This window comes from Herpailurus yagouaroundi, unplaced genomic scaffold (assembly GCF_014898765.1).
Source record: "Herpailurus yagouaroundi ecotype Mexico unplaced genomic scaffold, PumYag 29, whole genome shotgun sequence".
Taxonomy (NCBI): domain Eukaryota; kingdom Metazoa; phylum Chordata; class Mammalia; order Carnivora; family Felidae; genus Herpailurus; species Herpailurus yagouaroundi.
In genome coordinates, this window is record NW_024412377.1 from 28,447,711 (window position 1) to 28,461,368 (window position 13,658).

The 13,658-nt window shown below is 38.0% G+C and overlaps 1 protein-coding gene across 1 annotated transcript in view; it reads right to left on the reverse strand.

The window, feature by feature from the left end:
* Window positions 1–13,658, reverse strand: part of LOC121043468 (UDP-glucuronosyltransferase 3A2-like) — a 107,756-nt gene that overhangs the window by 71,212 nt on the left and 22,886 nt on the right. The window contains exon 2 of the mRNA XM_040495304.1: window positions 4,952–5,053. Coding sequence (XP_040351238.1) covers window positions 4,952–5,053 — 102 coding nt within the window. The remainder of the gene's footprint in view (window positions 1–4,951; window positions 5,054–13,658) is intronic.

Sequence of the window (13,658 nt, forward strand, 5' to 3'; positions counted from 1 at the left end):
GCGGGGCTCGAACTCACGGACCGCGAGATCGTGACCTGGCTGAAGTCAGACGCTTAACCGACTGCGCCACCCAGGCGCCCCTGGATATCCAAAATATAAAAGAAGATTGCACATGTGTCTCTACACACTAAAGACACAATACACAGCCTTAAAGAAGACTGTCCTTATCCTCTAGATTTTCAGACATTACTGATCATGACCAAAGCACTAATTCACTTTTCTAAATGCACAAAGCTGGTCTTTTTTTTTTTTTAAGTTTATTTTGAGAGAGAGAGAGAAAAAAAAAAAAAAAAAAAAACAAGTGGAGAAGGGGCAGAGAGAGAGGGTGACAGAGGATACTTACCTACAGGAAATATCCCAATGAGGGGCTCAAACTCACAAACCATGAGATCATGACCTGAGCCGAAGTCAGATGCTTAACCAACTGAATCATATAGTTAGTCTTTTAAACAAGACATTCAGTGATATTTTCAACTCTCTCATCAGTCTTAGGCAGCAAGGCTCATAAAATACCATAATGACTTACTTAAACATGTTCAAATTGAAATACATGAGACATGGCATGTTCTGGCCATCAGTCAAACAAGAAGGGAAATGCCCATTCCAGCCCCACTGCTGACCGCCATAAAAGCCCAAAGCCACCCTCTTTTTCCTGTTCTCTCAATGTACTTTTGGACCACCTTGGGAGTTGCTTTACTCTCCCCTGAGAGTGTCATCATACTAATAATAAACCATTTTATAGCCTCTTGGTATATATGTAAGGCGATATGTCTTAACACCCAAACCTAACTTTGGGGTGGGGAGAGACATGCTGACTCTCAGATTGGCTGAAACAATTAAGGAAGAAACAATACTAATTTTACCCAAACTCTTCCAGAAAACTGAAAAAGGAACACAACCCAATTCATTCTGAGATAAGAATTTCACTGATAGCAATTGAAGAAAGAAAAAAAAAAAAAAAAAACTCAAGAAAATTACAGAACGATGATCCTCATGGACAGAGATATAAAATATTAAACCAAAATTCAAACAAACAAAATATAAAATATATAAAAGAAAAATACAGGGGTGCCTGGGTGGCTCATTCAGTTATGTGTCTGACTTCGGCTCAGGTCATGATCTCACAGTGAGTTCCAGCTGTGCGTCAGGCTCTGAGCTGTCAGCACTGGAGCCTGCTTCAGATTCTGTGTCTCCCTCTCTCTGTGTCCCTCCCCTGCTTGCCTCTCTCTCTCTCTCTCTCTCTCTTTCTCTCTCTCTCTCTCTCTGTGTATTTATATATAAAATATATTTTGACCAAATGGAATTCGATCCCAGACTACAAGCTTAACTTAACATTTGAAAATCTATTACTGACATTCATCATTTTAACAGAATAAATAAAAAAATCATATTCATACTAATACATGTAGCAAAAGTATAAAATTACACTTCATCAAAGTAAAAATTGTGCTCTACAAAAAGCACTCCTGAGACAATGAAAAGATAAGTCACGAACTGGGAAAGAATATTTGCAGGGCTTATATCTGGTATTTTACCAGATATAGATAGATAGATAGATAGATAGATAGATAGATAGATAGATCTATATATATCCAAAATATATATCCAAGATATATATATATATCCAAAATATATATCAAGAGCACTGAAGACTCAATAATAACAAAACAAATGAACCAATGTAAAAATGGGCGAAATTTGACAAACACTTCACCAGTGAAGATATATAGTTGACAAATAAACACATGAAGAAAGGCTTAGCATCATTACTAACAAAGGAAATGCATGTAAACACCGCAATGAAATACAACTAAATACCTACACAAGGAAGGATAAAAGTAAAAAGGCTAACCAAGTACTGACAAGGGTGTGGTGTACATGAAACTTGCAGTCACTTCTGGTGAGATGCAGAATGTTACAGCAATTTTGGAAACCAGTTTGGCCATTTCTTAAAAACTTAAACAGCACCTAACCTATGGTTCAGTCACTGCTCTCCTACCAGTTAATTCAAAGAAAAGACAGTACCTGTTCATACATAGGCATGCACACAAATCTACACAGCAGGTGTATTAACAATAGCTCAAAACTGGAGACAACACTAATGCCCAGCAACAGCAACTAAATAAATGTATTGTGTTAGTACACACATAGAACATTATTCAGCAAGAAAATGGAATGAACTACTCACACACACACTACGAATGCATCCAAAAATATTTATGCTGAGTACAATAAACTAAAATATAACACTAGATAATTATGATTCCCCTGATATAAAATCTACATGATGTAATCTAACACATAGGGACATATTAGGGATTGACTGGCAATGGGAATAGAAAGGTGGGAGGCCCCAGAGGGGAGATTGCAAAAGGGCATTAAAAATCTTCTGGTGGGGGAACAAATATATTTGTCATCTTGATTATGTTGATGGTTTCATAGGTACATGTACAGATATATCAAATAATATATTTTAAATATATCCAGTTTATTATATGCCAATATTACTTCAATAGAATGGTTTAAATAATGAATATAAGCAACTTCAGTCTGTGGCTACAAGAAAGTGATAGGGCCATATGGAAATTCTTCCTTTAAACAACTAAAGAAAACCAGACCAAATATATGCTAAAATGGTTTTTTAGACGTTAGACACCAGGTGGCACAGGACATTCATGGATGGCTGAAGGAAGCTTCCAAGATACATCTTATGGAGGAGGCACCCACACCTGGCCTGGACATCTCCCTGAGTGCAGCACAGCAGATTAGGGGAAGGACATGGCAGCTGGTATTCACAGGCCAGAATACCAGAAAACCAAAAGAGAGCTGTAGGGAAAGTTTGGGGTTGGAGTGTTCCTAAGAACAGTTCAGTTCAAATGTGAGGAAACTACCCAAGGCACAATAAAGAATGAAATAGAACAATACTCAGAGGTTTACAGAGCCTATTTTCAAGCCACTACTCAGGGCCTTGAGAGTTAATGAAGATCTAAAGGAAGTTCCCCAATCAACTAGATGAAGGTGCATTTTTACCTAACTCCTATAACTTTCTCTCTGTTGGTTCTGAAATTCAGAGGGAAAGGTGGTTGTGTTTTGTTAAACTCTATAAACCCTTGAAATGAGAAATTGACCCCACCTTGATAACAGCAGACTAAGATCCTGGGTTTTTTAGCTCCCAGGGGTAAGGTGAGCACTACTAGATAGATAAAGGGAGAAGACCTTCAGTCCATTCAAAAGTCTGAATTCCAAGACAGAGCTTCCTTGCATTAGCGATTGACACGTTCTTCTACCTCCTTACCCAAAGAAAGCAGAACCTAACTGGTTGAAAAGGATGGAATTATCTGGTCATGGCAATGTCCCTCCAGGCATAACTTCTCATGAGTGCAAGCAAGTCCCTCAGAATCAATGATGTAACTGCACAGTCCCCCCAGAAAAAAAGAAGAACTGTCATGTGGAGAATGTCTATGTGGTGGATAGAAAGGTATAGCAAGCTCACTTAGGAAAAGGAAAATCCTGTGTAGGCTGGCATCTTACACTTGTGACTTCAGTTATTGATCAGAACAACCCCCATGTAAGCATTAGAAATGGTTTCTACTTCAGTATTTCTGAAGTCATTTATTTAGTAAAGTTGTAAATAAAAACTCTATAAGGAAGTTATCCAAACAAGTAGTTAATACACGTTCAAAAGTTTCAATACTGAGTATTGAATCAGGTCAACAAAAATAATCCAATCACGTGTTTCCTTATTTGCAGACCTCTGCAAAGGTACTGCTGTAGTGAAAAATAAATAATCCATTTCAAAACCTCCAGAATTTCCAGTAAATGGTAAATATTGCAAGAAACTCTGGACTCTTAAAACTTGGAACCAAAAATAAAACTAAGGGAACCCATGAGTCCCCCGAATTGTTGGTAGTTCTGAGTGTGGGTCTGTTTGTTAAAGAGGTAGAGGGTCTAAAGCTTTTAGCAGTTCCTCATTCTCGGAAACCACCCAAATGATCATGTGTTACAACTACCATGGTTGGCAGTCAAGGCAAATACACAATCAGACTGACAATTAAGGCAGATACAAAGGGACATATATGGAAAAGATATTCAGTGAACAATATAGAACCCAGCCTAAAAGGTGATTACACAATAACAGTCTTAAGTTCATCTTCAGAATTCCATACTTGCTCAGACTTGATTTTCATAAAAAAATGCTTAATTTTGGATTTTTTTAAGCTAAAGCTGTAGCAATTCCAAATGAGAAAATCAGAGCTTTAAGTTCCAGATCCACCCAACTCTATTATTAAATTGCTGTGTGAACTTGAACAAATCTTTGCAGTTCTCTGGGCCTCTGTGTCCTTGTCTGTCAACAGAATCGTTGACAAGATTGATGAGCTTCATCTTAGCTAAAATTCTTTGCATTCAGTGACTCATGAACTTGTGACATCACTATGCACAACTCATAGGCAGCCAGTAACTTCTCATGAATACAGGATCATCTCACTGATAGATTTGATCCTAAGACATGAATAAAAGACATCCTTTTAAAAGCTTTCTTAAATATCAGGCCTCAGAACAGGGTTAGAAAGTAACCTATGAAACAGAAAAAGCAGCTGTCCTTACATAATAGAAGCTATAAATTTGGCTGAAGACATCTGTTTAAACAAGTTAAAACCATACCACAGAGTAGTAGTTATCAAACTGATCAATAAATAATAATGTACAGAGGCCTGCCTGAGTTGAAGTGACACCTAGCTAAAGGGGTAAAACATGGAGATACAGCATGTGGAGGCCAGACGTACAGAACTTAATATGATAGTCAGCAGGTATCATAAACATACACACACACACACGTTTTTCCCATTCTGTCAATACAACTAGATCCAGAAAGATTATGTGCTTCACAGTACTATACAAAACACATTGTCTCTCTGGGATAAAATAATTCAGTGATTACTAAAAAACATACCTGGGATTAAAAACTCTTCTCCGTAAAAAAGCATAGTGACATTATGACCATGATCTTGAAGAATCTCAGATACACGGTCCAGTAGTAGATAATGGCTTCCACCTAGGAACAACACAAAATTTCATTTTTGTAAAGCTGTGAACAGAGGCTCTGAAATTGATGTGGCAGTTGGGAAATCCATGGTAAGGGGGCAGGAAGTTGATGGTGAGCACAGGAAGATGAGTTTCTTCAGCCCCACTGTCTCACTTAAGGTAAGCCCCAGCTAAGGGCTTCCCAAATTTTGACCTGTGGTAATCCTCCATCAAAAATTTCCTTGTGGCTCATGGCCTCCATGTCAGTGTGATGAACTTCTCTGCTTAGGCCTCAAGTAGTTCCTGATCCTAGCGACATGCTCATTTTAGCCAGGCCTTGTGGAGATACCATGTCCTGAAGAAATAACTGTACTGGTGGAAATTAGGCACACTGCTATAAATGGAAGTGGGAAGGGTTCCTGATAATCAGTCAGCACTCTTTATGGAATCATTCTCCATGTAAATTCATGTTAGAGGGGGAATTAGAAACATGGAATATTGAATATTAGTCCAAGAAATTAAAGCAGAAGGAGGTAGATCCACCACTTAGAAACAAAATCCTTAAGGGGCATCTGGGTGGCTCAATAGGTTAAGCGTCTGACTTCAGCTCAGGTCATGATCTCACAGCTTGTGAGTTCGAGCCCTGCGTCGGGCTCTGTGCTGACAGCTCGAAGCCTGGAGCCTGAATCTGATTCTGTGTCTCCCTATCTCTCTGCTCCTCCCCTGTTCACACTCTCTCTCTCTCAAAAATAAATAAACATTAAAAAAAATTTTTAAATGAAACAAAATCCTTGAGATTCAAATATATTTAGCAGGATTCCAAGTTTCCAGTTAGGCCTAAAAATTTCTGAACATGAAATTAAGGCATTCAGGATAACTGTGGTCATTAGGGCATAACTGTAAGATCCTGCACATGACAGAGTTAGGCATCACCTATCCTAAGAAAATCGTGAGATTCTAAGGAAAGAGAAGCTTACTCCTAGGGGAAGTACTGGTTCTATCTTGCAATGATTGTCTAAAACTATGCACCATCAAGGAGCATTTCTCTTGAATCTATGGGTCTCAGAGCAGGGAATGTCCAATTAGGAAAAAAAGAATAGAATTGGCCCACATTGGAAAGAGGGGTACTTTGGAAGATAACGACTTTGTAGTGATTAGGTCAGCAGAGTGGGATGTATGACTACAGTAATGGTGTGTGGGAATTACTCTAATTTTTAATTTGTGTTTGTGTTTCCTGAGGTAACACAGATTACATAAAATACAAACCCTTACCCCCTCAGACTGCTTGCTCTAGCTTACCTTTAACCTATGTAAGAAACGGATGCAGGGAGAGGAGAGTTAAGATGGCAGAGAAGTAGGAGGGCCTTGCCACTCAAACACAGCTGTGTTGATGTCAGATCACTTAGAACACCCAGGAAATTGAACTGCAGAGCAGCCAAATGATCTCCACATTTGGAGGGATACAGCTTGGCAGGACTGAGGTGGATATATGTGATTTTAGGGATATATAGTGGCAGAGCATAGAGGAGAGAGAACCCCTTCTGTGGAGAGACAAAAGGGAGAGAAAGAGAAAGGGATTATGAAAGTGCAGCATGGAGTTAGGACAAGAGCAAGCTTCTCTGGACTATGGACTTGGGAGCAAGAAGTACTGAGTGTCCCAACTCTTTGTTTGCAACAGCCTTGGAATTGAAACTCAGAGTTTTCAGAAGTGTGCAACTTTATCCAGACTGGATCCCTGGCTCATGCTCCTGGCGAGGAAGCAGCCACCCCAGGGTGCATAGTGTGGTGTAGCAATCTCTGGGGTGCCCTGGGAGAGAAAAATTCTCTTCTCAGAGTACTTTGAGATGAAGGGTTTTTGTCTCCCCAAGGACAAAAGACCCTGCAGGTGCCAGCCAAAGGCCTTTCATCAGCAGTGGGGAGAGGCTTTACTCTGGAGGTGGGGAGCATTGCTGTACGGTGCTGGGTCCTTTAAGACTTCAGATTTTGAATCCAGCTGAGCGCCAAGAAGGTGCAGAACTGTGGAGCAGGGCAAGCTGACTGCATTCTCTATTCTGTGAGGGCTGCCTGATAAGATAGGGTTGAGATCCCTAGTCCAGGGTTGAGAGATTGGAGTGATGTCATTTTCTCCCCAACACCAACGCAGTGGGACATTGGAGAGCAACACAGTGGCTCCCAGTGGAGGCAGGACTGATTACACCTAAACCCTCCCCTCCATGCCTGGAAACTGATTATTTACTGGAGCAAGACTGGCTGACCCATCGCAGCCAGTCTCTCCTCCAGAACAGCACAGCCACCAGCCCCAGGCGCCAACAGACTTTTTTTTTTTTCTCTCTCTCTTTCTTTCCTCCTTCTTCTTTTTTCTTTTTTTTCTCTTGGAATCAGGCTCATGGTTTCTGATTTTTTTGTCATTTCTTACTATATATATATATATATATATATATATATATATACACAAACACACATACACACACATATATATACACACACATATGTATATGTATATGTATATCAATATATCTATATCTATATATAGATAGATATACATATATAGAGAGATATATTGATGTACATATACATTTATATATGTATATGTATATCAGACTTTATTCTCTTTTTGTTTCATCTTTTCTCTTTTATTCTACTTTTTTCTTTATTTTTTCCTACTCTTTCTTTGGAATCAGGCTTATAGTTTTCTGGGGTTTTTTTTTTATTCTTTTTGGTTTTCTGTTCTCCACTTTCCTTTTTCTCTTTTTATGGGATCAGGTTTCCCCCATCATTTTTTTCCTAGGGTTACCTCAACAAACAAATCAAAGCACACCTAGTTGAAGCAAGGAGGAGCTCTGCAAAGGATTGACCAGTGGGATAGAGCAGCCAAAACGCAACAGCAGAGTGCCTTCAACATACACCAGAAACACTTCCTGGAGTGCCAGGCCCTGGACAGTGTATGACTCCTTTTTAATATAGTAGTACTCTCAGATGCAGGACACATGACAGGCTTTTAAAAAATGCAAACGAGAGAAACTTAAGCAAAGTGACAAGCCAGAGGAATTCTCCCCATAAGAAAGGTTGAGAAGAAATCACAGCCAGAGACTTGCTCAAAACAGATATAAAAAATATATCTGAACAAAATTTAGAAAAATAGTCATAAGACTGATAGCTAGGCTTGAAGAAAAGCATAGAAGACACCAGAGAAACGCTTGCCACAGAGATCAAAGACCAAAGAACTGTCAGGATGAATTTTAAAAATGCAATATGGAGATGTGAAATAACTAGATATAGTGACAGTGAGGATTGAAGAAGCAGAGGAGAGAATAGGTGAAATAAAATATAAAACTATGGAAAATAATAAACCTGAAAAAAAGAGGGAGAGGAAAGTACTAAACCACAGGGGAGAATTAGAGATCTAAGTGATTCCATGAAACAAAACAATATCCATATCAGAGGAGTCCCAGAAAAAGAAGAGCAAAAAGGGGCAGAAGGTTTATTTGAACAAATTATAGCTGAGCACTTCCCTAATCTGGGGTAAAAAAACAGGCATCCAAGTCCAAGAGGCACAGAGAACTCCCTTCAAAATCAACAACAAAAAAAGGTCAACCCCACGACATATCATAGTGAAACTTGCAAAATACAAAGATAAAGAGAGAATTCTGAAAGCATCTAGGGACAAAATGTCCTTCACCTACAAAGGTAGACACATAATGTTCCACTGAAACTTAGCAGGCCAGAAGGGAATGGCAGGAAACATTTAATATGATGAATAAGAAAAATATGTAGCCAAGAATCCTTTATTCAGCAAAGCTGTCATTCAGAAAAGGAGAAATAAATAGCTTCCAAGCAAACATAAACTAAAGGAGTTTGTGACCACTAAACCAGTCCTGCAAGAAATTCTAAGAGGGACTCTGTGAGTGGAAAGCAGCAAAGACTACAAATGACCAGACAAAATCACCACAAACACAAAACCACATTGTGTTATCTACAGATAACACAATGGCACTAAATTCATATCTTTCAATAATCACTCTGAATGTAAATGGTCTAAATTCCCCAATCAAATGACATAGGGTATCAGAATAGATTAAAAAAATAAGACCCATCTATATGCTGCCTACAAGAGACCCATTTTAGACCTGAGGACATCTGCAGACTGAAAGTTAGGGGATGGAGAACCATCTATCATGCTACTGGATGTCAAAAGAAAGCTGGAGTAGCCATACTTATATCAGACAAACTAGACTTTAAAACAAAGACTGTAACAAGAGATGAAGGAGGGCATTATATGATAATTAAGGGGTCTGTCCATCAAGAAAAGCTAACAATTGTAAACATTTATGCCCCCAACTTGAAACTCCCAAATATATAAGTCAATTAATCACAAACATGAGTAAACTTATTGACAATAATGCCATAATTGTAAGAGACTTTAATACTCCACTTACAACAATGGATAGATTATCTAAGCAGAAAATCTACACGGGAACAATGGTCTTGAATGACACACTGGATCAGATGGACTTAACAGATATATTCAGAACACTTCATCCTAAAGCAACAGAATACACATTCTTCTTGGGTGCATATGGAACATTCTCCAGAATAGATCACATATTGGGTGACAAATCAGCCCTCAACATGTACAAAAGGATTGAGATCTTACCATGCATATTTTCAGATCATAACACTATGAAACTTGAAATCAAACACAAGAAAAAATTTGGAAAGCTCTCAAATACATTGAGGATAAAGAACATCCTGCTAAAGAATGAGTGGGTCAACCAGGAAGTTAAAGAAGAAATTTAAAAATACATGGAAACAAATGAAAATGAAAACATGACTGTCCAGACCCTTTGAGATGCATAAAAGGCAGTCCTAAGAGGAAAATACATTGCAATTCAGGCCTATCTCAAGCAGCAAGAAAGGTCCCAAATACACAACCAAACCTTACAACTAAAGGAGTTAGAAAAGGAGCAGCAAATTAAGTCGAAATCCAGCAGAAGAAGGGAAATAATAAAGACTAGAGCAGAATAAATGACTTAGGATCCAAAAAAGAAAAAAACAAAACAAAACAGTACACCAGATCAATGAAACTAAGAGCTGTTTTTTTTTAAAGAATAAGCAAAATTGAAAACTACCTAGACAGACTTCTCAAAAATAAAAGAGTAAGGACCCAAACAGATAAAATCACAAATGAAAGTGGAGTGATCACAACCAACACCACAGAAATACAATTATAAGAGAATACTATGGAAAATTATATGCCAACAAAACGGACAATCTGGAAGAAATGGACAAAATTCCAGACACACACTACCAAAACACAAACAGGAAGAAACAGAAAATTTAACAGGCTCATAACCAGCAAAGAAATTGAATAGATTATCAAAAATCTCCCAACAAATAAGAGTCCTAGGCCAGATGACCCCCCAGGGGAATTCTACCAGGTATTTAAAGAAGAATTAATACCTATTCTCCTAAAACTGTTCCAAAAAAAATAGAAATGTAAGGAAAACTTCCAAACTCATTCTATGAATCTAGCTTCACCTTGATTGCAAACCCAGACAAAGACCCCACTAAAAACAAGAATTACAGGCCAATATCCCTGATGAACATGGATGCAAAAATCTCAACAAGATATTAATTGAATTCAACAGTACATCAAAAGAATTATTCACCATGATCAGTTGTGATTCATTCCTGGGCTGCAGGGTTAGTTCAATATTCACAAATCAATCAACATGATATACCACATTAATAAAAGAAAGGATAAGGGTCTCCTCGGTGGCTCAGTCAGTTGAGCATCCAACTTCGGCTCAGGTCATGATCTCACGGTTTGTGGGTTTGAGCCCCACGTTGGGCTCTGTGCTGACAGCTTGGAGCCTGGAGCCTGCTTTGGATTCTGTGTCTCCCTCTCTCTCTGCCCCTCCCCCGCTTGTGCTCTGTCTCTCTCTGTCTCTCAAAAATGAATAAATGTAAAAAAAATTGTTTTAATAAAAGAAAGAATAAGAACCATATGATACTTTCAATAGATGCAGAAAAAAACATTTGACAAAATACATCATCATTTCTTGATAAAATGCTCAAGAAAGAAGGGATAGAAGGAACATACCTTAACATCATAAAAGCCATATATGAAAGACCCACCACTAATATCATCCTCAGTGGGGAAAAACAGAGCTTTCCCTCTAAGATCAGGAACAAGACAGGGATGTCCACTCTCACCACTATTGTTCAACACAGTACTGGAAGTCCTAGCCTTGGCAATCAGAAAACAAAAAGAAATAAAAGAAATCCAAATCAGTAAGGAAGAAGTCAATCTTTCACTCTTCAAAGATGACATGATACTCTACATGGAAAACCTGAAGACTCCACCAAAAAACTGCCAGAGCTAATACATGAATTCAGGCAAGATGCAGGATATAAAATCAATGTACAGAAATTGGTTGCATTTTTATATACTAATAATGAAGCAGCAGAAAGAGATTTCAAGGAATTGATCCCATTTACAATTGCACGAAAACCCATAAGATAGCTAGGAATGAACCTAACCAAAGAGGTGAAATATCTGTATGCTGAAAACGATATAAACCTTATGAAAGACATTGAAGAAGACACAAAGAAATGAAAAAAAAACATATCATGTTCATGGATTGGAAGAACAAATATTGTTAAAATGTCTATGCTATCTAAATCTACGCATTCAATGCAATCCCTATCAAAATAATACCGGCATTCTTCACAGAACTAAAACAAACAATTCTACAATTTGTATGGAACCACTAAAGACCCTGAATAGAGAAAGTAATGTTGAAAAAGAAAACCAAAGCTGGAGGCATCACAATCCTGGACTTTAACCTGTGTTACAAAGATGTAAACATCAAGACAGTATGGTATTGGCACAAAAACAGACACATAGATCAATGGAGTAGGATAGAGAATCCAGAAATGGATCCTCAAATATATGGCCAACTAATCTTTGACAAAGCAGGAAAGTTTATCCAATGGAAAAAAGACAGTCTCTTTAATAAATGGTGCTGGGAAAACTGGCCAGCGACATGCAGAAGAATGAAACTAGACCACTTTCTTACACCACACACAAAAGTAAATTCAAAATGGATGAATGACCTAAATGTGGGACAGGAAACCATCAAACTCCTAGAGAAGAAAACTGGCAGCAAACTCTTTGACCTAGGGCACAGCAACTTCTTACTTGACATGTCTTCAGAGGCAAAGGAAATAAAAGCAAAAATGAACTTTTGGACCTCATCAAGATAAAAATCTTTTGAACAGCAAAGGAAACAGCCAACAAAACTAAAAGGCAACCAATGGAATTAGAGAAGATATTTGCAAATGAGATATCAGATAAAGGTTTAGTATCCAGAATTTATAAAGAACTTAACAAACTTAACACCCAAAAAAACAAATACTCCAGTGAAGAAATGGGAAGAAGACATAAAAAGACACTTTTCCAAAGAAGATATCCAGATGGCTAACAGACACATTAAAAAATGCTCAACATCATACATCATCAGAAATACAAATCAAACCACAATGAGATACCACTCCACACCTATCAGAATGGCTAAAATTAACAACTCAGAAAACAACAGATGTTGGTGAGGATTTAGAAAAAGGGGAAGCGCTTTGCACTGTTGGTTTGAATGCAAACTGGTGCAGCCACACTGGATAATAGTATGGAGTTTCCTCAAAAATTTAAAAATAGAACTACTCTATGATCACATAGTTTATGGGTTCAAGCCCTGCATGGGGCTCTGTTCTGACAATTCACAGCCTGGAGCTTGCTTCTGATTCTGTGTCTCCTTCACTCTCTGACCCTCCCCTGCTCATGCTCTGTCTCTCTCTCTCTTTCTCAAAAATAAATGAACAAAATAATTTTTTAAGGATATAGTAAAGCATCATTTTAAATATCCTCTGTTTAAAAAATAAAAATAAAATACAAATGAATAAAAATAGAACAAACCCATGACCCAGCAATTGCACTACTAGGAATTTATCCACAGGATACAAAAATTCTGATTCAAAGGGGCACATGCACCCCAGTGTTTATAGGAGCACTATAAATAATTTCCATATCAAAATTATGGATAGAGCGCAAATGTACATCAACTTATACATACAAACATACATACATACATACATACATACATACATACATACATACTGGAATACTACTCAGCAATTAAAAAGAATGAAATCTTGCCATTTGCAACAACGTAGATGGAACTAGAGTGTATTATACTAAGCAAAATAAGTCAGAAAAAGACAGTTATCATATGATTTCACTCATATGAGGAACTTGAGAAACACAACAGATGAACAAAGAGGAAAAGAAGGAAAAATAAGATAAAAACAGAGAGGAGGGCAAACTATGAGAGACCATTAAATACAGAGAACAAACTGAGGGTTGTCGGAGGGGAGGTAGGTGGGGAGATGGGTTAGATGTGTGATAGGTATTAAGGAGGGAACTTGTTGGATTGAGCACTGGGTGTCATATGTTACAAATGAATCACTGGGTTCTACTACTGAAGCCAAGACCACACCATATGTTAACTAACTTGAAAGAAAGAAAGAAAGAGAGGAAGGAAGGAAGGAAGGAAGGAAGGAAGGAAGGAAGGAAGGAA